This window comes from Giraffa tippelskirchi, chromosome 9 (assembly GCF_054371585.1).
Source record: "Giraffa tippelskirchi isolate mGirTip1 chromosome 9, T2T-mGirTip1v1.2.pri, whole genome shotgun sequence".
Taxonomy (NCBI): domain Eukaryota; kingdom Metazoa; phylum Chordata; class Mammalia; order Artiodactyla; family Giraffidae; genus Giraffa; species Giraffa tippelskirchi.
In genome coordinates, this window is record NC_137283.1 from 140634025 (window position 1) to 140657462 (window position 23438).

At 41.0% G+C, this 23438-nt stretch overlaps 1 protein-coding gene across 48 annotated transcripts in view; it reads right to left on the reverse strand.

Annotated features, from left to right (window-relative positions):
- The window catches only part of REPS1 (RALBP1 associated Eps domain containing 1), an 89783-nt gene extending 71104 nt beyond the window's left edge, over positions 1-18679 (reverse strand). For 46 of the 48 annotated variants that reach the window (XM_081528968.1, XM_081528961.1, XM_081528967.1 and 43 more), the window contains exon 1: positions 17776-18466. In XM_081528968.1, coding sequence (XP_081385094.1) covers positions 17776-17928 — 153 coding nt within the window. In that variant the 5' untranslated portion in view covers positions 17929-18466. Of the gene's footprint in view, positions 1-17302; positions 17538-17775; positions 18467-18569 lie in introns of those variants that run through there. The other 2 variants (XM_081528973.1, XM_081528969.1) reach the window with 2 other exon arrangements.
- Between the last annotated feature and the right edge of the window lie 4759 nt (positions 18680-23438).

A 23438-nucleotide genomic window follows, 5' to 3' on the forward strand; every position in this document is an offset into this window, starting at 1 on the left:
AAGTAAATGCGGCAGAAGGATCTATTTTTAAGTTTTATTTACAAAACTATTCCAAGACAAGCTGCTGAAAGACATGGATGAACAGGACTTGTTACAACTTTTAGAGTCCAATAGGACTCACAACAGGACAGGGACTCCGCAAACTGGTATGGGGCCCTCAACATGATCTATAAACATCAAGTAACTCGAGAGAAGAAATTTGGGGATTTAGGATATACAAGAGATATAGTAGAGGGTAAAGATACGAGCTACAAGACCTTCTAGAACTAACACCCAAAAAAGATGTCCTTTTCATTATAGGGGACTGGAATGCAAAAGTAGGAAGTCAAGAAACACCTGGCGTAACAGGCAAGTTTGGCCTTGGAGTACAGAATGAAGCAGGGCAAAGGCTAGTAGAGTTTTGCCAAGAGAACGCACTGGTAATAGCAAACACCCTATTCCAACAACACAAGAGAAGACTCTACACGTGGACATCACCAGATGGTCAACACCGAAATCAGATTGATTATATTATTTGCAGCCAAAGATGGAGAAGCTCTATACAGTCAGCAAAAACAAGACCAGGAGCAGACTGTGGCTCGGATCATGAACTGCTTACTGCCAAATTCAGACTTAAATTGAAGAAAGTAGGGAAAACCACTAGACCATTCAGGTATGACCTAGATCAAATCCCTTATGAGTATACAGTGGAAGTGACAAATAGATGTAAGGGAGTAGACCTGATAGACAGAGTGCCTGATGAACTATGGACAGAGGTTTGTGACATTGTACAGGAGACAGGGATCAAGAAAATCCCCATGGAAAAGAAATGCAAAAAAGCAAAATGGCTGTCTGAGGAGGCCTTACAGATAGCTGGGAAGAGAAGAGAAGTGAAAAGCAAAGGAGAAAAGGAAAGATATTCTCATCTGAATGCAGAGTTCCAAAGAACAGCAAAGAGAGATAAGAAAGCCTTCCTCAGTGATCAGTGCAAGGAAATAGAGGAAAACAACAGATTGGGAAAGACAAGAGATCTCTTCAAGAAAATTAGAGATACCAAAGGAACATTTCATGCAAAGATAGGCTCGATAAAGGACAGAAATGGTATGGACCTAACAGAAGCAGAAGATATTAAGAAGAGGTGGCAAGAATACACAGAAGAACTGTACAAAAAAGATCTTCATGACCCAGATAATCACGATGGTGTGATCACTCACCTAGAGCCAGACATCCTGGAATGTGAAGTCAGGTGGGCCTTAGAGAGCATCACTACGAACAAAGCTAGTGGAAGTGATGGAATTCCAGTTGAGCTGTTTCAAATCCTCAAAGGTGATGCTGTGAAAGTGCTGCACTCGATATGCCAGCAAATTTGGAAAACTCAGCAGTGGCCACAGGACTGGAAGAGGTCAGTCTTCGTTCCAATCTCAAAGAAAGGCAATGCCAAAGAATGCTCAAACTACCGCACAATTGCACTCATCTCACATGCTAGTAAAGTAATGCTCAAAATTCTCCAAGCCAGGCTTCAGCAATACGTGAACCATGAACTTCCAGATGTTCCAGCTGGTTTTAGAAAAGGCAGAGGAACCAGACATCAAATTGCCAATATCCACTGGATCATCGAAAAAGCAAGAGAGTTCCAGAAAAACATCTATTTCTGCTTTATTGACTATGCCAAAGCCTTTGACTGTGTGGATCACAATAAACTGTGGAAAATTCTGAAAGAGATGGGAATACCAGACCATCTGACCTGTCTCTTGAGAAACCTGTATGCAGGTCAGGAAGCAACAGTTAGAACTGGACATGGAACAACAGACTGGTTCCAAATAGGAAAAGGAGTCCGTCAAGGCTGTATATTGTCACCCTGCTTATTTAACTTATATGCAGAGTACATCATGAGAAACTCTGGGCTGGAAGAAACACAAGCTGGAATCAAGATTGCCGGGAGAAATATCAATAACCTCAGATATGCGGATGACACCACCCTTATGGCAGAGAGTGAAGAAGAACTAAAGAGCCTCTTGATGAAGGTGAAAGAGGAGAGTGAAAAAGTTGGCTTAAAGCTCAACGTTCAGAAAACTAAGATCATGGCATCTGGTCCCATCACTTCATGGGAAATAGATGGGGAAACAGTGGAAACAGTGTCAGACTTTATTTTTGGGGGCTCAAAAATCACTGCTGATGGTGATTGCAGCCATGAAATTAAAAGACGCTTACTCCTTGGAAGGAAGGTTATGGCCAACCTAGATAGCATGTTTAAAAGCAGAGACATTACTTTGCCAACAAAAGTCCGTCTAGTCAAGGCTATGGTTTTTCCAGTGGTCATGTGTGGATGTGAGAGTTGGACGGTGAAGAAAGCGGAGCACCAAAGAATTGATGCTTTTGAACTGTGGTGTTGGAGAAGACTCTTGAGAGTCCCTTGGACTGCAAGGAGATCCAACCAGTCCATCCTAAAGGAGATCAGTCCTGGGTGTTCGTTGAAGGGACTGATGTTGAAGCTGAAACTCCAATACTTTGGGCACCTCATGTGAAGGGTTGACTCATTGGAAAAGACTCTAATGCTGGGTAGGATTGGGGGCGGGAGGAGAAGGGGACGACAGAGGATGAGATGGTTGGATGGCATAACCGACTCGATGGTCATGGGTTTGGGTAGACTCCGGGAGTTGGTGATGGACAGAGAGGCCTGGCGTGCTGCAATTCATGGGGTTGCAAAGAGTCGGACACGACTGAGCGACTGAACTGAACTGAAAGATATGAGCACGGAAGTGAGATAATAACTATTTAATCATAAAATATTTAGGAAGCAGAGCACAGTGATTTGATTTAAAAAAAGGACTACTTAAATCTCAGCTGTACCACTTAGGAATTGTACAACCTTGTAGAAGTTGACACTTGTCCTTTCTTTATCTTCATTTTAAAAGCAGGCATAATAAACTATCCATTTCACAATACTGAGAACCAAGCTGTAAAAGAGTGCAAACAGTGTCTGACATAGAGCAGGCACTACACTATTATTACTATTTGAATTGGGTGCAATATATATATAGTCAAGTTAGTGATAAGCAGAGATATTTGGAAGGGGGAAAGGATAAATCCATGCTCACCCATTCAACACTCAACAAATGTTAACTGACAACAATGTGCCAGAGATAGTGGTGAACCAGATAGGAACACTGATCCCCTACTATGTTCTTGGACCTTAGGAGATTAGCATACCCTGATGCTTAGATGTTTAATAACAGTATTTGTTGAATTCATGAATTATAAGATATTAAATAGAAAAAAATGTTCTGAATATATGGAAAGCAGAATTCAACAGAACTATCCTTGAAGAAATGGTACAGCAATACTACAAGGTAACTCACCCTCAAGGCATTGATCCACACATCTACTAATTCTTGAGTATTAAGAGAGCATCCAATTTTTTATTAATGAAATAGGGATAACAATATCTGGCAGGCTTATAAAGATTAAAAGAGATCTTGTGTTAAATGAGAAGCACAAAGCTGCAATGAAATGCTGATGGCAAAGGATAAGCTAGACTCTTTCAGCTCTGAGGTTCACTTCTCAGCTAAAAGCAATTCTTTTGCTTTGGAACTTGCCTGCAAAAAGCTAAGACCTCTTGCTTTAAATGTGCAAATGCCTTTTGGGTTTAACATCCAAGGTTCAACTCTTTGGAGGCTGGACTAAGTTCAGGTAAAGAGATGTTACTTCCTCATTCACCTTACCTTCTGCTAACAGTCTCAAGATAGTTTCAGAAAATTTTTTAAGTCGTTTAAGTGAGAATACCTAAACCTCTACACAGTGCGATTTACCATCTACTCTGAAAGGACATTTCAAATATGGTAAGTTAAGTTTGCATCTATCATTTCTATCGAATGGCCTTATTCAGGAGACAATACCAAGTCTGCAAAAGCTTCTAAAGCCACCCAGTTGCTGCTCTCAAACTTTCAAATGCCTACTATACCTTGCTACCCAGATGGACTGAACATGACATGGGTGTGTGTGCTCACTCAGCACATCCAAATTCAGCACATTGCTCTCAACTAAACTAGACACCTCCCTCCACTTCTTTATTTCTGTTAATGGTTATCATCACTCAGCAAGTCATGTAGACTCAGGACCTCAGAACCACCTTTTATTTTAATCGTTTGGGGTAAACTTCAGAAGGACAAATCTGCTAATTATAGGGTAAAAGGGAGAAACATAAGGCACTATTGATAGGATCAAAGGATTGGGGGCAGTGTGTTAAGCTCAATGCAACAAAAACAACAAAAGGTATAAAGCTAGGTTTGAAAAATAATGGAGAGACTTTTACTACTATTAAAAGCCAAGATCCTACAAATGATTAGTTTTCCTTAACAGAGCAGAGCTTGAGTGAACAAAACTTCTTTGCTCACCCTCTGAGAGCCAGGCACTACACTAGATGTTTACATTGTACTTCACTGTGGTATTATGAAACTTTTGGATGTGGTATCATCCTCAGTCTACAGATGAGGAAATGGAGTCTTTAAAAAAAGGTTAACTTACTTGCTCAGAGCAAGAAAGTCAATGAGCACTGAGATGGAGATTCAAACCCAGAACTGTCACATTCCTAAGTCTATGCATTCTAACCACGTACAATACTTGTTGACACCGAAAATCACAAGGGTGTTATATGAAATATAATTAAGTGCTTTAGAAAAAATATGAATTCTTGTAAAACAACTAATAATAACATACAATACCAATAAACATTCTGTAGTTTAAGGAGTCAAACCTCTGATCTTTCTAACCACAAATGAGACTTCAAGAAAATCAAAAATACTCTTGAACAGTTTCTAGACAATAATTCCATTTTTTAAGGACATAGATACAGCTTTTTACATAATCCACAGACAAGAGGCAATAATCATTCTCAGATCAGCTCTTTCAGAAACTATTTTTTATCCAAAGGAGCACATTAATATAATGTGGCCCAAGATCTATGTACTATACCTCAGATTGGATACAGCAATGTAGAGAAACTACACAGACAACAAATTGGTGACTAAGTAACAGAAGCTTTTGTGTGTGTGTGTGTGTGTTGACATGTTTCAATTTACTTTAAAATAAAAAAAAAAATTAATTGTAAAATACACATAATACACAATTATCAGCTTAACCATTTCTAAGTGTACAGTTTAGTGGTGTTAAGTATATGCACAGTGTTGTGTAGCCAATCTCCAGAACCCAGAAGCTTTTTTTTTTTTACCAAAAAAAAAGTCATGATAGTGACAGTAATTATTTCAATAAAAAGAAGCAACCAGAAGTAGTCCTGTAGATTGAAACCACTATTTCATTAAAATTATTACTTATTGGGCACAATTATTTCAAACTAGGATTAATGTTAAAAGTATTAATTTCTGTAATTTTCCATAAAGTTAAGATATCTGAATTAAATGTATATAAAGTCAGCATACCACCCAAAGTTAATAGATGGAAATTAATTTCCATTATTTCAGACCACAAGTTTTTCAGCCCCTTCTTAATCTATTAATGTACTTATTCATACCCAGTTGTAATGAATCTTCATATGGCAATGTCCTTCATACATAATATCTATTGATAAGTCATCTTCCATATGATATTCAAAACACAAATGCATAACCAAATGCCACATTACATTAAGTTACACTGAGGTTCTGTAATATAAATTACACAGACAGCACAAAGGGACCTTTATTCTCTACCCCTCACCTGCACATTCTCCAAAATGACAAGTTCATGCCTTCTCCTCACCCTCCAAATTGTTAAAGGTTTAATTCACAGCTTTGAGGTATAATTTATACTTCACAAAAAGTGTGCAGTTCATTGAGCTTTAAGGAAATTCATCCAATTTTAGAACTTTTCCATCACATCACCCTCCAAATTTTCCTCCAGTGCTTCCACTCCTGCCCTGGCCGCAGGTATCCATGCTGTTTTCTGTATTTCTAAACATTTCATATAAACGCAACCATACAACATATACCTTTAAATGTTTGGCTTCTGTCACTTCTCATGTTTTTGATATCCATTTCTGCTGTAGCATTTATCAGTAATTTGTTCCTTATTTTTTATAGGAAAGTATTCCATTGTATGGATATACCATATATTGCTTATCACCATTTGAGGGACATTTGGATTGTTTTCCAATTTTTGGCTATTGTGAATATGGCTAAAATGAACATTTACAATTCTCTGTGTGCACACATCTTCATTTCTATTGGACAGATTCCTAAGAGTGGAACTGCTGGTTTGTATGGTAAGCATATGTTTAACTTTTAAAGAAACAATCAAACTTTTCCAAAATGGCTGTAGCATTTACTTTCCAAGAGTAGTGTGTAAGGATTTCAGTTTCTACACATTAATAATATTAGGCAATGTCAGTCTTTTAAATTGTAGCCATTTAGGTGGGTGTGTGACAATACATCACTGCAGTTTAATTTGCATTTCCTCAATGACTAATGATGTTGAACATCCTTTCATATGCTTATGTGCCATTCATAACATCTCCTTTGGTGAAATATCTATTCAACTTTTGCCCATTTTTAAATTGCTTTTTCCCTTTATAATTGAATTGTAAGACTTCTTTAATCTTTATGATTCATGCTTTTGATGTCTTATCTAGGAACTCTAACACAAAGTCACAAAGATTTCCTCCTGTGTAATCATTTAGAATTTTTTTAGCTTTAGTTTTACAATTATAAATTTACAAAGTCTATGATTTAGAGATAATTTCATGTATGGTGTGAAGTATTAATATATAAAATAGTATATTTAAATCCACTTTTTAAAAACATAGAGATATCCAACTGTCCTAGCGCTATTTGTTAAAAAGACTATCCTTTCCTCAATGAATTGTCCTAGCACTTTTTAAAAAAACCAAGTGAACATAACTATAATGGGGGGCATCTATAACACTTATCCTTATGCCAATCACACTGTCCTGATCACTATAGATTATATAAGTTTTACAATTAGGCAAGGTAAGTCTCCTATTTCGTTTGTTTTCAAAAGTGTTTTGGCTATGCTAGATCCTTTGCATTTCCTTATAAATTTTAGGATCAGCCAGGCAATTTCTATAAAAGAGTTTACTGTCATTTTTGCAGGTATTTTATTGAATCTATAGATCAATTTGGGGAGAATTATCATCTTAACATTCAATCATCCAATCTATCAACACAGATTATCTCCCCATTTATTTAAATTTTATTTAAGAGAATTCGCTGATCCAGTGGTTGGAACTCCACACTCTCTCACTGCTGAGGGCCTGGGTTCAACCCCTGGTTGGGAACTAGTATCCCACAGGCCTTGTAGTGTGCCCAAAACAAACAAACAAAATCTTATTTAAATTCTCTCGGTTAATGTTTTGTAATAAAAACATCTTGGTTTTTTGTTGTTGTTGTCAAAGTTTATTCCTAAGTGTTTTATTATTTCTGATGCTACTGGGAATACATTTTTCCCCTTCTTTCCTCCTTTTGAAACTGTGGAAGTTATCTGTTTCCTATCAAAGAATTGCTGTACTGTGCAGTCAGGATCCTAGACCATTCTTACTTTCTCAAGGACGTCTCTCCTCACCTTCCTTCCTTCCCTTATTAATCCTAACAACTAAAACCATGCTGTGGTATTTCTCATACACCCAAAAAAACAAAGACTTCCTTTATATCCTCATACCGCAACTTCAGCCCCAGGTCTGTTTCCTTTAACTTCTTTAAACCCAATTTCTAGTTCCTGGGTCACTGTATGTCCTTCAGATCACTCCAATCTGGCTTCAGTCTCTACCAGTCTGTGACACAGGCTCATTATAGTCACTGATGACGTTTAGGTTGCCAAATGCAAAGGTCATATTTCTGCCCATATCTTCTCACCCTCTCAGCCAAACTCGAGAGTTAACTATCCCTTTCTTGAAATATTTGCATTACTTGGCATCCACGACATGATCCAATAAATATTTCCAATTTCCACTCGGGCTATCCTTCTTAGCGGACTTCCAGTTTTCCCAACTTAGAAATGTAGTGTTCCTCAGGGTTCTATTTCTAACAATTTTTCTTTCCTCTCTATAGTCTCTTCTTCAGGGATTTCACCTATTTTCATGGCTTTGAATATCACTAATCACTGCAGATGGTGACTGCAGCCATGAAATTAAAAGACACTTGCTCCTTGGAATGAAAGCTATGACAAACCTAGGCAGCATATTAAAAAACAGACATCATTTTGCTGACAAAGATCCATACAGTCAAAGCTACGGTTTTTCCAGTAGTCATGTACAGATGTGAGAGCTAGACATAAAGAAGGCTGAGCACCAAAGAACTGATGCTTTCGAACTGTAAAGATGGAGAAGGCTCTTGAGAATCCCTTGAATAGCAAGGAGATCAAACCAGTCAATCCTAAAGGAAGCCAACTCGGAATATTCACTGGAAGGATTGATGCTGAAGCTGAAGCTCCAACACATCATTGGAAAAAAATCTGATGCTGGGAAAGATTGAGGGCAGGAGGAGAAGGGGGCCACAGAAGATGAGATGGTTGGATAGCATCACTGACTCAATGGACATGAGTCTGAATAAACCCCGGAAGACAGTGAAGGACAGGGAAGCCTGAAGAGCTTCAGTTCATGAGGTTGTAAAGAGTCAGACATAACTTAGCGACTGAACAATAAACACACAGATAATCTTTAAATCGACATCTCCAAGTCATATATCTCTGAGTTCTTCAGGATTTGATGCTCCTCTCTGATAGAGGTCTACTTAATCTTACAGGCTTCTGAGAATTTAAGATTGACAAAAGAAAACTGCTGAATTCACATTACCCTTCACCCAAATAAAACAAAACCCCTTTAAAAAAGCCTATTTCTTTCCCAGCCTTCCAGTAATAGTCACTTACAGCAAGATCCCTGAATTCTTTCCCCCATTACATTCCATATCCAATCCACTATCATGTCCCACTACATCTACCACCTACAAATACCTCAAGCATGTCCACTCCTCTCCACCCTACCACCACCTCACTAATCTAAGCCATCATGTCTCCTACCTGAATTACTGCGTATCTAGTGGTCAATCTTCTCTACACAGCAGGGTAACCTCTGACAAATGATGCTGTCACTCCCCCGGTGCACTCAATATGCCAGCAAATTTGGAAAACTCAGCAGTGGCCACAGGACTGGAAAAGGTCAGTTTTCACTCCAATCCCAAAGAAAGGCAATGCCAAAGAATGATCAAACTACCGCACAATTACCTCACACGCTAACAAAGTAATGCTCAAAATTCCCCAAGCCAGGCTTCAACAGTACTTGAACTGTGAACTTCCAGATGTTCAAGCTGGCTTTAGAAAAGGCAGAGGAACTAGGTATCAAATTGCCAACATCTGCTGGATCATCGAAAAAGTGAGAGAGTTCCAGAAAAACATCTACTTCTGCTTTATTGACTATGCCTAAGCCTTTGACTGTGTGGATCACAACAAACTGTGGAAAATCCTGAAAGAGTTGGGAATACCAGACCACCTGACCTGCCTCTTAAGAAATCTGTATGCAGGTCAAGAAGCAACAGTTAGAACTGGACATGGAACAACAGACTGGTTCCAAATCAGGAAAGGAGTACGTCAAGGCTGTATATTGTCACCCTACTTATTTAACTTACATGCAAAGTACATCATGAGAAATGCTGGACTGGATGAAGCACAAGCTGGAATCAAGATTGCTGGGAGAAATATCAATAACCTCAGATATGTAGATGACACCACCCTTATGGCAGAAAGTGAAGAAGAACTAAAGAGCCTCTTGATGAAAGTGCAAGAGAAGAGTGAAAAAGTTGGCTTAAAACTCAATATTCAAAAAACTAAGATCATGGCATCTGGTCCCCTCACTTCATGACAAAAAGATAGGGAAACAATGGAAACAGTAAGAGACTTTATTTTGGGAGGCTCCAAAATCACTGCAGATCGTGACTGTAACCATGAAATTAAAAGACGCTTACTCCTTGGAGGAAAAGTTATGACCAACCTAGACAGCATAGCTGGAGAAGGAAATGGCAACCCACTCCAGTACTCTTGCCTGGAAAATCCCATGGACAGAGGAGCCTGGTAGGCTACAGTCCATGGGGTCACGAAGAGTCGGACATGACTGAGCGACTTCACTTTCACTTTTCACTTTCATGCATTGGAGAAGGAAATGGCAACCCACTCCAGTATTCTTGCCTGGAGAATCCCAGGGACAGAGGAGCCTGGTAGGCTACAGTCCATGGGGACACACAGAGTTGGACACGACTGAAGCGACTTAGCAGTAGCAGCAGCAAGCAGCATAGCAGAGACATTACTTTGCCAACAAAGGTCCATCTAGTCAAATCTATGGTCTTTCCAGTAGTCATGTATGGATGTGAGAGTTGGACTATAAAGAAAGCTGAGTGCTGAAGAATTGATGCTTTTGAACTGTGAGGTTGGAGAAGACTCTTTAGAGTCCCTTGGACTGCAAGGAGATTCAACCTGTCCATCCTAAAGGAAATCAGTCCTGAATATTCATTGGAAGGACTGATGCTAAAGCTGAAACTCCAATACTTTAGCCACCTGATGTGAAGAACTGACTCACTGGAAAAGACCCTGACACTGGGGAAGATTGACAGCCGGTGGAGAAGGGGAGGACAGAGGATGAGATAGTTGGATGGCATCCCCAACTCAGTGGACATGAGTTTGAGTAAACTCCGGGAGTTGGTGATGGACAGAGAGGCCTGGCGTGCCACAGTCCATGGGGTCTCAAAGAGTCGGACACAACCGAGTGACTGAACTGAACTCCCCCGAACATAAACTTTCAGTTGTTCATAATCCAAATGCTTGATCCGTGTGTACAAGGCCCTGCAGCACGTGGTCCCTGCCATTCTCCCCTCTTGCCCATACTTCTCCAGCTTTCATCTCCTCAAACACACCAAGCTCTTCATATATTGTTCCACCCCTTAGCATGCTCATTCCCTCTATGTGAAACATCTCATTTTTGTTCTCTTGCTATGCCCCTCGGAGAAGGCAATGGCATCCCACTCCAGTACTCTTGCCTGGAAATCCCACGGATGGAGGAGCCTGGTAGCCTGCAGCAGTCCATAGGGTCGCTAAGAGTCAGACACGACTGAGCGACTTCACTTTCACCTTTCACTTTCATGCATTGGAGAAGGAAATGGCAATCCACTCCAGTGTTCTTGCCTGGAGAATCCTAGGGACCAGGGAGCCTGGTGGGCTGCCGTCTATAGGGTCGCAAAGAGTCGGACACGACTTAGGCGACTTAGCAGCAGCAGCAGCAGCTATGCCCCCAAATCCTTATAGAGGTCTTTCCTTACACTTAGGTAGGTCCCTATAGCCTCCCACCATTCTCTATTAACACAGTTCTTTTCCTTTTAAACATTACCACAATTTATAATCTACGAAGGCTGGGAAGATTCCTGAGTTTTCACCACTGCGTATACAAACGCAAACATAAATAGTAGCCATGAATTACTTTCTGAAAATACACAAAACTGATTTAAGAAAGACTTATGGTCAGCTTTTCCAGGTCTGCCTGCTGTTCCTTAAAACTGTCTTAATGTAGAGGTCCATGGGACAAGCTTGGCTAGGTTAGGGGAAGGTTGGCAACCTCAAATTATATGCAGACTTTTGTGTAACTAAGTCTTCCAAGCAGAAATCCAGCATGTGCACCAGAATCTCAAAGGAATCCACAACCACAAGAGGTAAGAAGTAAACATACAGTTTAATAAATTCTGTCTTCATCATGTAACAAGCGACTCAAATTCAACATAGTCAATTCTTAAAACAAAATGAGATGTAGTTTCTTTTAAGCATTTTAAGTCCTATAATTTCTCAAACTGCAACAAAATTTGGTATATGGTATGAACTTAAAAAAAGATTTCTGAGCCAGGTTATTATCATCTCCTGATTTTTGTCATGCCTATATATGCAACTGGTCAGCCATAAATTCCTTACACAGAGGTAGAGGGAAAAGACAAATCAAGATGCATCTATCACAGGAAAGACTACAGAAAATGAAATATATTATCAGGGAAAACATCAAAAATGCCAAGTCTTATTACCCATCAAATTCTCACTGGCCAGACACCCTGAAGAACTAAGTATCACAGACCATACAACCCTTGCACCAGTTCCCTCTTATATACACAGTCACTTCAGCAATCTAGGCAAGATTCACCTCTTAATATCTCCCAAAGTGTGTAAAAGAAATCAATTCCAGCTTAAAAATAGCGTATCAACTAATTTCAAGTCTGAGTGACTACTTTCTTAAGGATGTGGCTGGACAGAGGGGCCATTCCTACACTGTAACCTCTTCCTTAAAAAAACCCAATCAGGAACTTCTCTGGCAGTCCAGTGGTTAAGACTCTGAGATTCCAATGTAGGGGGCATAGGTTCAGTCCTTGCTCAAGGAACTAAGATCCCACAGGCTGCATTGTGTAGCCAAAAAAGTATAAAAAATATATTAAAAAATCCAACTCAATCATTTCCATGGTGAGAAGTAAAATCCAGGCAATAAGTAATCTCCTCAGGGGCAGGGCTGGAACTTGTCTCCCATGTTTAGCGATCCTTTACACATCAACTTCTCACATTCTTTTAGAGCTCCGTCAAAACGCCTAGCTTAAATTCTCAAGTTATTCAGACTAACTCTGGGCTACTGACTAAAGAAACAGACTCAAAGTACCTTACAAGAAAGAAAAATTATTTAAGTAAATATGATACTGCAGAAAGCCAATAAGTGTGACTTCTTTCTCAAACAGTAAGTTTTTCAACTGTGTATACTAAAGTGTTTAAAGTAAGATTATTTTTATAGTGTGTTATAATTATTTTAGCAATTACAAATGAAAAAAAATCACTTTTCCAGAACAAACTTGACATTTATTAAGTTTGTAACTTTCAATGCATAAATGAAGCTCTGCTTCTTTATTTTAATCTTATCACTAATGAGTAGATCATATAATTGAACAAATTTCAAAAGAAAAATAAGATGGCTTATGTTTCATTATTATCACTTTTCCTGCACTAAACAAACGTGTTATTCAAATGTTCTACCAAGATATTGCTCAATACAAATGAACTAAAAGATTTTTCTCAGACTCATTAACGCGTACCTTGCTTATAATCTTCAATAAAAGAACAATTACTACTAGAACCTTTTATCAAGCTATTGTGCATTCAAAGTCTATATGAAGTTTTAAAACATTTTCCAAAGTATAAATTTTAAATAAAAGCTAGAAAAACATACTGATTAATGTGGTAAATAGCATACCTTCCCTAACATTTAAAAAATAATTCTGAAGATTATTTTTAAGCCACTGAATATTTTCACGCTCAGCAGACAGCAAAATTCCTCATGATTAAATCCTATGAGCCAGATTTTTCTCTGCCTAGTCTTGTTCCTCTCTGGTGTGGAGCAGAATACTATGAAGCTCTAGCTCATTCACTTCATCAATTAACACACTGTCTCCCCAAATAAACCCTTAAATTCAGAACAGGTTTTACTCTGGTATTCCCAAACAAGTATAACGAACATTGCTTCTCCTGTTGCAGAGCCCGGGCTCTAGGTGTGTGGACTTCAGGTGTTGCAGCATATGGGCTCAGTAGTTATGGTGCATGGGCTTAGTTGCTCCGTGACAAGTGGGATCTTCCCAAATCAGGAATCGAATCCATGTCTCCTGCGTTGGCAGGCGGATTCTTACCTACTGGACCACTAGGGAAGTCTAGGACAGTGTTGCAATGTGAAACTCAGGATACCATATACAAGAATCTTCCTAGTTCTCCGAAGTGACTATGTTTCCAGACATCATCATGGATAAAAGTATTTATTTTGCAAAGGAAGAAATCCACATATAACTCAAAATCAAATCATTTAAAATCTCTACTCTTTGTAAGAACTATGGCAAACCAAGCACACGAACAGTGAAAAGTAGGAAAGAATTGACAAGTGGCAAGAAATAATGGTAAAGGAGAGGTATTCTATTCACTAACTAGTTATTTAACACTTCTCTGCCGATCAAGTTTCTAGTTAACGAACAAGAATAATACTCTCTTCACTGGATTGTTTCGCAAGGATCAAATGAGTTCCTGCATGAAAATGACCTGCACAGTAAAAGAACATAATAGGCACTCAATAAATGCCAGTTCCTTCCTCCTTTAGTTCTGGGCCCTCTGTTCTTTGTTCTCTATACTCATTCCTCAGATGACTCAGTCTTCTCATGACTTTTATTAACAAATGCTGAAAACTACTATATCATCAAAGCCCTGATGTGTAAAAATGCATGCCTACAGTGTGAGAAGCTGTCTGGTCTCTACCTCCAAGATATGCAGGTGAGAAAGGTAGAGGAGAGATCCCAAACACACAAATTTCACTGTAAGAATCAGCACTCAGAGTCGACATTCACACATTTCCAACTATCTCCTGGAGTACTGCATTGGCATCTCAAAAACACCTGAAAACAAACTCATCAATTTCTCTTCAAAAATCAGGCCCTCTTCCTGCCCCTTCTGTAACTGTGAGTGGTGTCCTACAGAGAATAAAACTTGCCCTTCTCTTCTCTCATCAAAACATTACCAGCTAACCCAGGCTCATCAGGTCTACCTTCATCATCCTCTACTGTATCTTCAGCCTCATTTTCTGATCAACTGTTACCACCAGAGTCCACAGCAAGTTTTCTAAAGCTTGGCACTACCGACATTTTGAGCCAGATGACTCTCTGTTGTCGGGGCTGTCCTGTGTATTGTAGGCTGTTTAGTAGCACTCTTGCCTCTATCTACTAGACGCCAGTAGAACTGCTCCCTCCCTCTGAGTTATGAAACCAAACGTGTCTCCAAGTGCCTTTTGGGTGCCAAAATCCCCCTCCCTCTCGTCCCCACTCCCACATTTGAGTTCCTCATCACTTTATTTACATATGAAAGAATCAGTACCCAGTTTCTTCTTCCTTCTACTTTCAGTTGCTCTGGTCTCCTAAATGCCTCCTGTGTTAGTAGCTCAGTCATGTCACTCTTTGTGAACCCATGGACTGTGGCCCGATAGACACCTCGGTCCATGGAATTCTTCAGGCAAGAATACTGGAGTGGGTTGCCATTCCCTTCTCCAGTGGATCTTCCCAACCCAGGGATGGAACCCAGGTCTCCTGCATTGCAGGTAGATTCTTTACCATCTGAGCCACCAGAAATGCCTCCTAAAGCATAGCTTTTATGAGTCAGTTTTCTTAAATCTGTAACTACCTGCCACCTTCACAATTAGTTCAAAGCTCTCCACCCAGTCTCAAACATTATCCCACAAAACACGTCACACTGTGGCTTCCCAGCTGCCCTTCAATAACACAGACCTGTTCATCCAGCCCCTCCTTTTCTGTTCTACTGCTGTCACACTGGTTTGGGTGCCCAGTATCTAGCATCCATTCTGAACCACTCACTGCTCGAGCCTCTTTCCCTAGCCTCTGCTCTCTTTCTCACTCAAAGTCAAAAACTATCAGTGAGTCTCCACTGCCTCCTGAAATATGAAACTGGCCTGTTCTTCAGAATCTTTCCCAATGTGGTCTCTAAGTGCCAGTATCTCCAAAACATACTACAGCTTTGGCAAAACCTGACTATCTGCTAGTCCTTGCAAAGGGTCCTTCCCACACATTCTACCTCTGGCCGTGTTTTATCTCTGCCTGGAAATCCTCTTCATCCCTCCACACTACTGTAAGGTCTATCTGAATTAAGTGAAGAGGCCTTTCCTGGTCATCCCTCCTTCATCCATCTCATGATATTCACACTGTTTTGTTACACATGTTTATTTCTGGAGCTTACAAGGTCCTTGAGAACTTCTTACTCCTGCTGTGATGCCCTGCAACACCTAGCCCAGTGCTAATTTGTATGTGAGTTGCTCCAAATGTTTTCAACTTAGGAAGCAAGGGAGGACTGTGTTTTCCAACAATCTAAGCTTCCATTAGGGAATTAAGTCCACATTCCTCTTTTATTTCACATTTTATTTCCTAGGCCAATTTTTTAAGCAAATTGCCTTCAAGATACCCAGAAAGCTATAAGAATTGTGCTTTAGGGAGTTCCTACAGTTTCCAACTTATTAATATAACTGAATCCTGAATATTTACGCTATTTAAGCTCTCTAAACAAAAAGGCAATAGAAATTTATTTTTGAGTGTAAATAAAACTGAGCATGACATGAAAATAAGTTGGACTGGGTTAAACATATTTGAAGCAAAGGTTAATTAAGCCTAATTTGTATCCTAAACAATAATATAATGTCCTAAAGTCTTCATGCACCCTTAAAAATATGTCAGTTGATTTCAGCTTGCCCTACCCCGAAGAAAGAAACCAAACAGAACATGGGAGGTTCCCCCTTAATTTTAGTTTTCTAATGTCTTGAAGGTATTTCTACAAAAAGAGCAAAATCATTAGTGAGTATATTCCTGTAAGTCTAACTCCAAAGCCATATGGGAAACATACAGTACCCACACAGCAGGAGTCAGCAGTTAGAGGCCCTGTTTTGTATGCCCCTGAGCTAAAAGTGATTTTTACATTTTTAAAAGACTGCAAGAACAAAAACAAAGAATATACATACAGAGACTGTATGTGGCCAGCAGAGCCTAAAATATTTACTTTGTCTCTTCAGCAGAATGCATATGAGACTCCCAGCTGCTGGTGTGTAAGACGCCCAATTTTCCTCCCAAGATTTTTAAAAAGCAACATAAAACAAACCAGATTATGCGAAAAGAACTCGTTCAATTTAGTCACAATTAACACACAGATAACTTCTAAAAGAGAGGCCTGTGTGGACATTTTTGTATTTCCCAGAAGGTTCCTCAGAAGGAACTTGACGCGCATTCTAAGCACACTTAGGCTTGAAGAGTTTAAAGCGCCTGGCCCAAAGTCACACTGCGGGTTAACAGAGTGGGAGTCAAGGGTCCAGGCCTGAAAACTCCTGATTCAGGGCTCTCTGCAATACACTACATCATACCTATGCACATGGCCGTAAGTTTTGGATATTTGGATAACTGGCTTGGATCATCATAAAGAGGAAAGCTTAAAACCTGTTTCTGATATGCTGTTTAGACAAAATCTTACCAGCAGCTATGAATCATGAGACCCAGAGTAACATCAATGCTCACCACATACATTAGATAAGACGGAGAAAGCTTAAAACTTAACTCTCCTCGCGCCCCTCGGGCACTGAGGCAAATACGCACCTTTGACTTGCAGTTGCTCAATACTTATCTACCAACCCAATCCACCAGTTCCACCAAATGCTATCGAATGCCAATCGAAAAACGATTCAGTTTACACCAGCCACGCATCCTATAGTTAAAGTTCTTTTCATACCTACTTGCAAACCATTAGTTAAAAGTTCAAATTTTTTAATCTCCTTGAGAATTCAGCTTCCTTAAGAAAAAGAAAAGTAGATCCCAAGACCAAGGATTCAAAAGCATGGTAACAATCCCAGATCTTTCATCTGAAGTTGATCTTCCAGGGCTGAAAATTCCAGATTCTGCGGGGCAGCCGAGAGATACACGGCTTACGCTCTCCAGAGATAATAGAGCGCCCACCCCCTCCCCACCCCCCACAGTATCTCTGCCTGACTTTTGTCCTCGAAGAGCGACCCCCTCCCCCTCGCGAGTCCCGGCCGCCCGGGCACCTGCGGCCACGGCCCGCAGCGGAGGAGTCCGGGCAACCTGCCCACCGCCGGCCCTTCGGGAAACGGCGCCCACTCCCACCCCGCGGAAGCAGGCGGCTAGAGGCCCAAGCCGCCGGGAAGCGACCCCTCGGCGGCCGACCGACCCCAGGACGCGGCGGCGTTACCTGGAGGACCACGTCGTTGGGCAGCTGCGCGGCCCGGAACAGCTCCAGCACCCGCCCGTTGGCCGACACCTTCTTGGTGCTCTCAATGTCGCAGTAGGAGAAGAGATCCGAGTAGTATTTCTGCTCCGCATCGCTCAGCGTTAAACCTTCCATCTTCGCCTCCGCTCACGGCCACCCCGCCCCGCATGCAACACCGGGGGCCTGGCCCAGCGACCCGGGACGGCGGGGGCTGTGCGCCGCCCGGCCTCCTTCTCCTCCTCGCCCCCCCGAAGCGGCGGGGAGCCCTGGCCTCACGCGCGCGGGGGGCGTCGGAGCTACAGGGCCCGGAGGTCGCGGGGAGGGGGCCCGGCTGGGCTCGGCGCGCCGCCGCCGCCGACGAGGCCCCGCGCAGCGCGCGGCTCCGGCTCCGCCTCGGCGGCCACGGGGAGAACACGGGGAAGGAGGCGGGGGCCGCGGCGGCGCGAGGCCGGGGGGGACTCCGCCACCGCCTCCGCCGCGAGTTCGAGTCTCTCCGGCTCCCCGCCGCTTCCCCCAAGACTTCCCGCCTCGCCTTCCCCTTCCGTCCACGCCCCCGGAGAGGCAGCACTTCGCGGAAAAGTTGTGGGGCTTCTAGTCTAAAGTTTCGGGGGTTCAGGGCTGAGCGCGGCCACCGCTCCGCCTCCCTCCGCCGCCATTTACTGCGCCCCGGCCCGGCCCCCGACGCGACCGCAGCAACACTGACAGCGGCGGCCGCGCTCCAGACCCGGATGTGAGGCCGGGAGGAGAGAGCGCGAGAGGGAGAGAGAAACACCCACCGGGCTGGCTCGGCCGCTCCCGGGAGAGGTGGGCCGCAGCGCCCCCTGGTGGCCGGAGCTCCACGGCAGAGGGTCGAGCCGCCCTCCGCGTTGGGCAGGCGACCCCTGGGAGCAGCGACCAGTGGGGAAAGCCGGCAGCCCATTCATACCAGGAGAAATTAGATACGGGATGCAGTTTGGATTATTTCAGAGCTTCTGGCACCGAACGGTTAATAAACAATGAGTGAAAGGGGAACAGTGTTCAGGTTGTTACGACTGTACCCGTTGTACTGCTTTGAGGTCAGATGTTACTGAGGATCAATTCAGTATTTCTATGTGCTCTGAAGGGCTATGAACATGCAGCCAACCCATCTGAGAACTCGCATCGTGTAGACACTAGCCACTGAGACCCAACTCCCACTTTGGCTCCAAACCGTGTTTACCTGAGAAACAAAATTACTGAATAGGGGGAACATCTGGCAAACTTCATCTCGTTATACAAGGTGGTTCTGGTCACCAGGAGCTTAGTGCCATAAATATATACCATCAGCTCTATAAACCTGTTTAAACTCTGGGCCGACCACAGGGGCTCGCTCTGGCAACCCCTAATTTCCTCCTTTATGAAAATGATGTGTTTGCACCCATTCTACACCTATCTGGGAGATGCTTCTTGAGATGTCTAAAATAGAATATCATAATAGTTTATCGTTAACAAATAGAAAATAGTTCAAAAACAGCAGCTAGGGTAGAATTAGACTTTTCAGTTTGGGTTTTTATTTCGCCTGCTACAGGTTGCTCCGCAGAGTCCTGACCTTACAGATGACCCATGAAAGGAAAGTACTACAGGTTTACAATCCTCTATCTGGAATTCCAAAATTCAAAGGAACTGAAAACCCCAGGGTTTTTCTTTTTGGTAACACTTTGTCAGCAAAACCTGCCCTACCTCGTTTGGAGGCAAAATCTCAACTCAACTCACATGAGGCTATTTATAGCCTTTATATATGCAACGTAGTGTCAATATTTATTCATTTTACTCCAGGCTTTAATGTAATGTTAAAATACACACAATTGTAGGCATTGCATTACCTTTCTTTTTTAAAAAAACAAACAAAAAACGAAGAGGGATTGTGGGACCATATTTGAACTTTATATACTTTATATACTTACATATATAACATGACATTAACCTCAAGTTTCTCTAGTTCTAAAACTTTAAATTTGTCACAGCAATACCTCATATGCCCTTACAGGACACCTACCAGAGGTGATCGGAGACCCACAGATGTCCTGTCTTCCAAAGGTGTAAAAGGGAGGAGTGTGTGAAATAGGAATTGGCTCACATCATCTTCAGCTTCTTTTTCTCCACACCTTTTCCTAGACCCTGAAGCTCTTTCCTGCCCCAGGGCCTTTGCTCCTGCCACTCCCATAAGCCTTTGTGAGACTTGTTCTCTCACACCTCAGGTCCCTGTACAGGTATCACCTCCTCAGAGAGAGACCTCCCTCAACACCTGATCTGAAATAGCCCCCACCACTCCAGTGGTTAAGAATCTGCCTGCCAATGCAGCGGACACGGGTTTGATTCATGGTCAAGGATGATTCCACATGGTCAAGGAAGATTCCACATGCCAAGGAGCAACTAAGCCCCTGCACCACAATTGCTGAAGCCTAGAGGCCAGTCCTGTACAACAAGAGAAGCCCACACACAGCAAGGAAGACCCAGCACAGCCATTAATAAAAATAAAATAGCCCCCCCACCACTCTCTATCCCCTAATCTGAATTATTTTTCTTTGTAGCACTTTTCACTCCCTGACATTAACATATATTTTTGTTTACATTCTGAGAATAGAGATATATCTGACATACAATCTTTTTTTATGGTGGTGAGGGGAGTCCTGAACATCAGTACTTGTAAGGAGCACCGTATCTGTGTAACAGTTCCTTCAAACACACACATACACACTCCAAAAACCAGAAAGCCTTGCACGAAGGGGAGACCTTTACCAGCCCCAGCCAGATACTGGGTTGGCCTGGTGTTGGAGGGTTTGACAGTTTCACAAATGCAAGGATTTTTCTCTGTATCTGTTACTTAAATTTATATTTTAAGGTACAAATGGGAAAAAAATTAACATACAGACCCTTTGAGGCCAAGTCTAATTCTTTTCTATACATGTCTAGGTATATCAGTTTTAAAAAGGGACATCATGAAAATGCTGTTTTAAAACAGCTGGTCTATGGTACATAGCTACAAACTTAAAGATACTGGTCTTCAGGTAAGATCAATATATTCTGAGCTACTGATGCAGAGAATATGGAATGGCCTTTTGAAAGTACAGCTGATATGTCAGCAGGGAGATAATGTTCTGTGAAGATGGGACCCCATACTCTAGGATGCAGTAGTACCCTAAATTAGCCATCTTGTATGTTACTCTGGCTCCAATTGGTAGACTATATGGGACAGAGAACCAAGGGATAGAAGCAAAACTGGCCGAATTTACCTTTGCCCTCAGGGACCCACTCGGGGAGTTTCCCATCCCCTCAACCTTAGATTTTGAGCATGCAAAAGTCCTGGTTCTGACACAGGACTGTTTCCACTCGGAGGCTTATTATTAGTCCCATTAAACTGTATGCCACAAACGGTGTTCTGTCAGTTGAGGCTCCTTGTGTCAATAGATCAGTAGGGAACAAAAGAATCAACACACTGTGAGGCAACTGAACCAGCTCAACTACCCACACACTTCTGCTCCTATTCAGTGACTGACTTAGTGCTTACTAACCTGTTGCACTTAATATTGTAATTGTTATGATTGGGGTTTCCCTAGTAGCTCTGTTGGTAAAGAATCTGCCTGCAATGTGGGAGACCTGGGTTCAATCCTTGGGTTGGGAATATCCCCTGGAGAAGGAAATGGCAACCCACTCCAGTACTCTTGCCTGGAGAATTCCATGGACAGAGGAGCCTGGCAGGCTACAGTCCATGGGATCACAAAGAGTTGGACACGACTGTGCGACTAACTTTCACTTTTTTCATAATTGGAGTAAATATTACATGATCTAATTAGGAAAACAGAAAGATAAGTTTTCTTTCTATGGAAACTAAGAACATGCTGATGGCAAACTGCTAAGAAAAGTGGCTGCTGAATTAGCTGGTGGACTCATGAGGAAAGACTTAGAGTTGCAAGAAATACCACCATATCTATGGGTTGGGCACACAGGATATTGATGTGTGCTTCTTGTTCAATTGGTTGATATAGTGATCAGAATGGAAAATAGTTTCTTTCCTGTAATTAGAAGTTTCTGGGTTTTTTAAATAATTTTTGAAAAACCAATTATTTTTATAAAAATATACATACTCATGGTAAAAACTCAGAAAAGAACAAAGAAAAAAAAATTACCTGAAATCCTCCCCTCAACAGACAACCTCTGTTAACATTTGATGAATATTTTTCTTAACATTGTTTACTTAAAATTCACACAAAAAGATAGGCAAACAATATCAACTAAAAGGATGTATTTTTATATAATCTATAAATATATATACATTATATTTTATATATATTATGCTATATATACACATTACAAATATGTAATTTAAAAATCAATGGATGCATTATTTATTACTATATATTATTACTGCAACATATATTCCATCATATATTTAATATCATGTGCCTACTTCTTTGTCATATCTTTTGTATGTAACAGGTCTTTTTCACTAAACTATAGGTTATACTTGTAAAGGAGTTGTCGTTTTTCTTCAAACAATATGAATCTTACTGATTCCTTCTTTTGGTGTGCTCAGTTGCTCAGTCATGTCTGACTCTTTTGACCCCATGAACTATATAGCCCACTAGGCTCCTCTGTCCATTGGATTTTCCAGGCAAGAATACTGGAGTAGGTTGCCGTTTCCTTCTTTTTCTTTCAGAGCCATCAATATAAATGATATATAATCAGGTTAACTTAAAAAACCACAACTATATCCTCCAGAAACCACATGAGGCAATCTTATACTGTCTTACCAATGGGATCTATTTTCAGTACTTAATAGGAGAGAATCATAAAATGATAAATTTTTTTAGATGTTGCAGTTGAGGTTTAATAATGAGATAGAAAACACCAGATAAATGTAAAATCTCAGATAAGCATCAAATTCACCAGGAACAGAGGCAAAAAAATCTATACAAATTGTTGACACAGCAAAACTAAATCAACTCTTTATATAAACAAAATTCTCAAGCGAGATTAATGAAAAACGGAAAACCAAATAAAGATAAAAAATAAAAATACAAATAAAAACCAAGCTAATAAATATTTATTACTTACTTATGCAAGGCAGCTGTCCCTGTAAGTATCCTTTGTAAACCTTCTCAATTTAGCATGTATTCAATATTCTGAACTTTTAGCAAGGGAAGAGTCAGAATGGTTTCCGTCTTCTTTAAAGTACTGAAGCATGCAGAGGTAGTTGCAAAAAATACTAAATGTATGTTGCTTGTTATTAGTAGTGTTTTCTAAAGCAAAAGCTTTGACTTAGGCAGGGCCATCTCCAAAAACTGCAACTTTTTAAACTAGTAATTTAACAAAAATAAAACAATCTGTCCTTAATTCTATATCTACAATCTTCATTAGTGTCTGTTAACATCCATCACCCTACCATGAAAATATGTTACAGTATTATGGGTTCCATAACCTTTAATGGGGCCCAAGAGCTAGAGGTTTTCTGCTTTGTGAAGTATTTTTCCATTTTAACACTTTGCTATTGTCCAAGGTTGTTTAAAGTTTATCTCTGCACAATCTTAAAAGCTAAAAATGTGTAAAGTGAAAATGAATATAAATCTTAATGGCTACAGTAATAGTAAGGTACCAAGTAATGAAAACAGATAATACTAGTTTGAGGT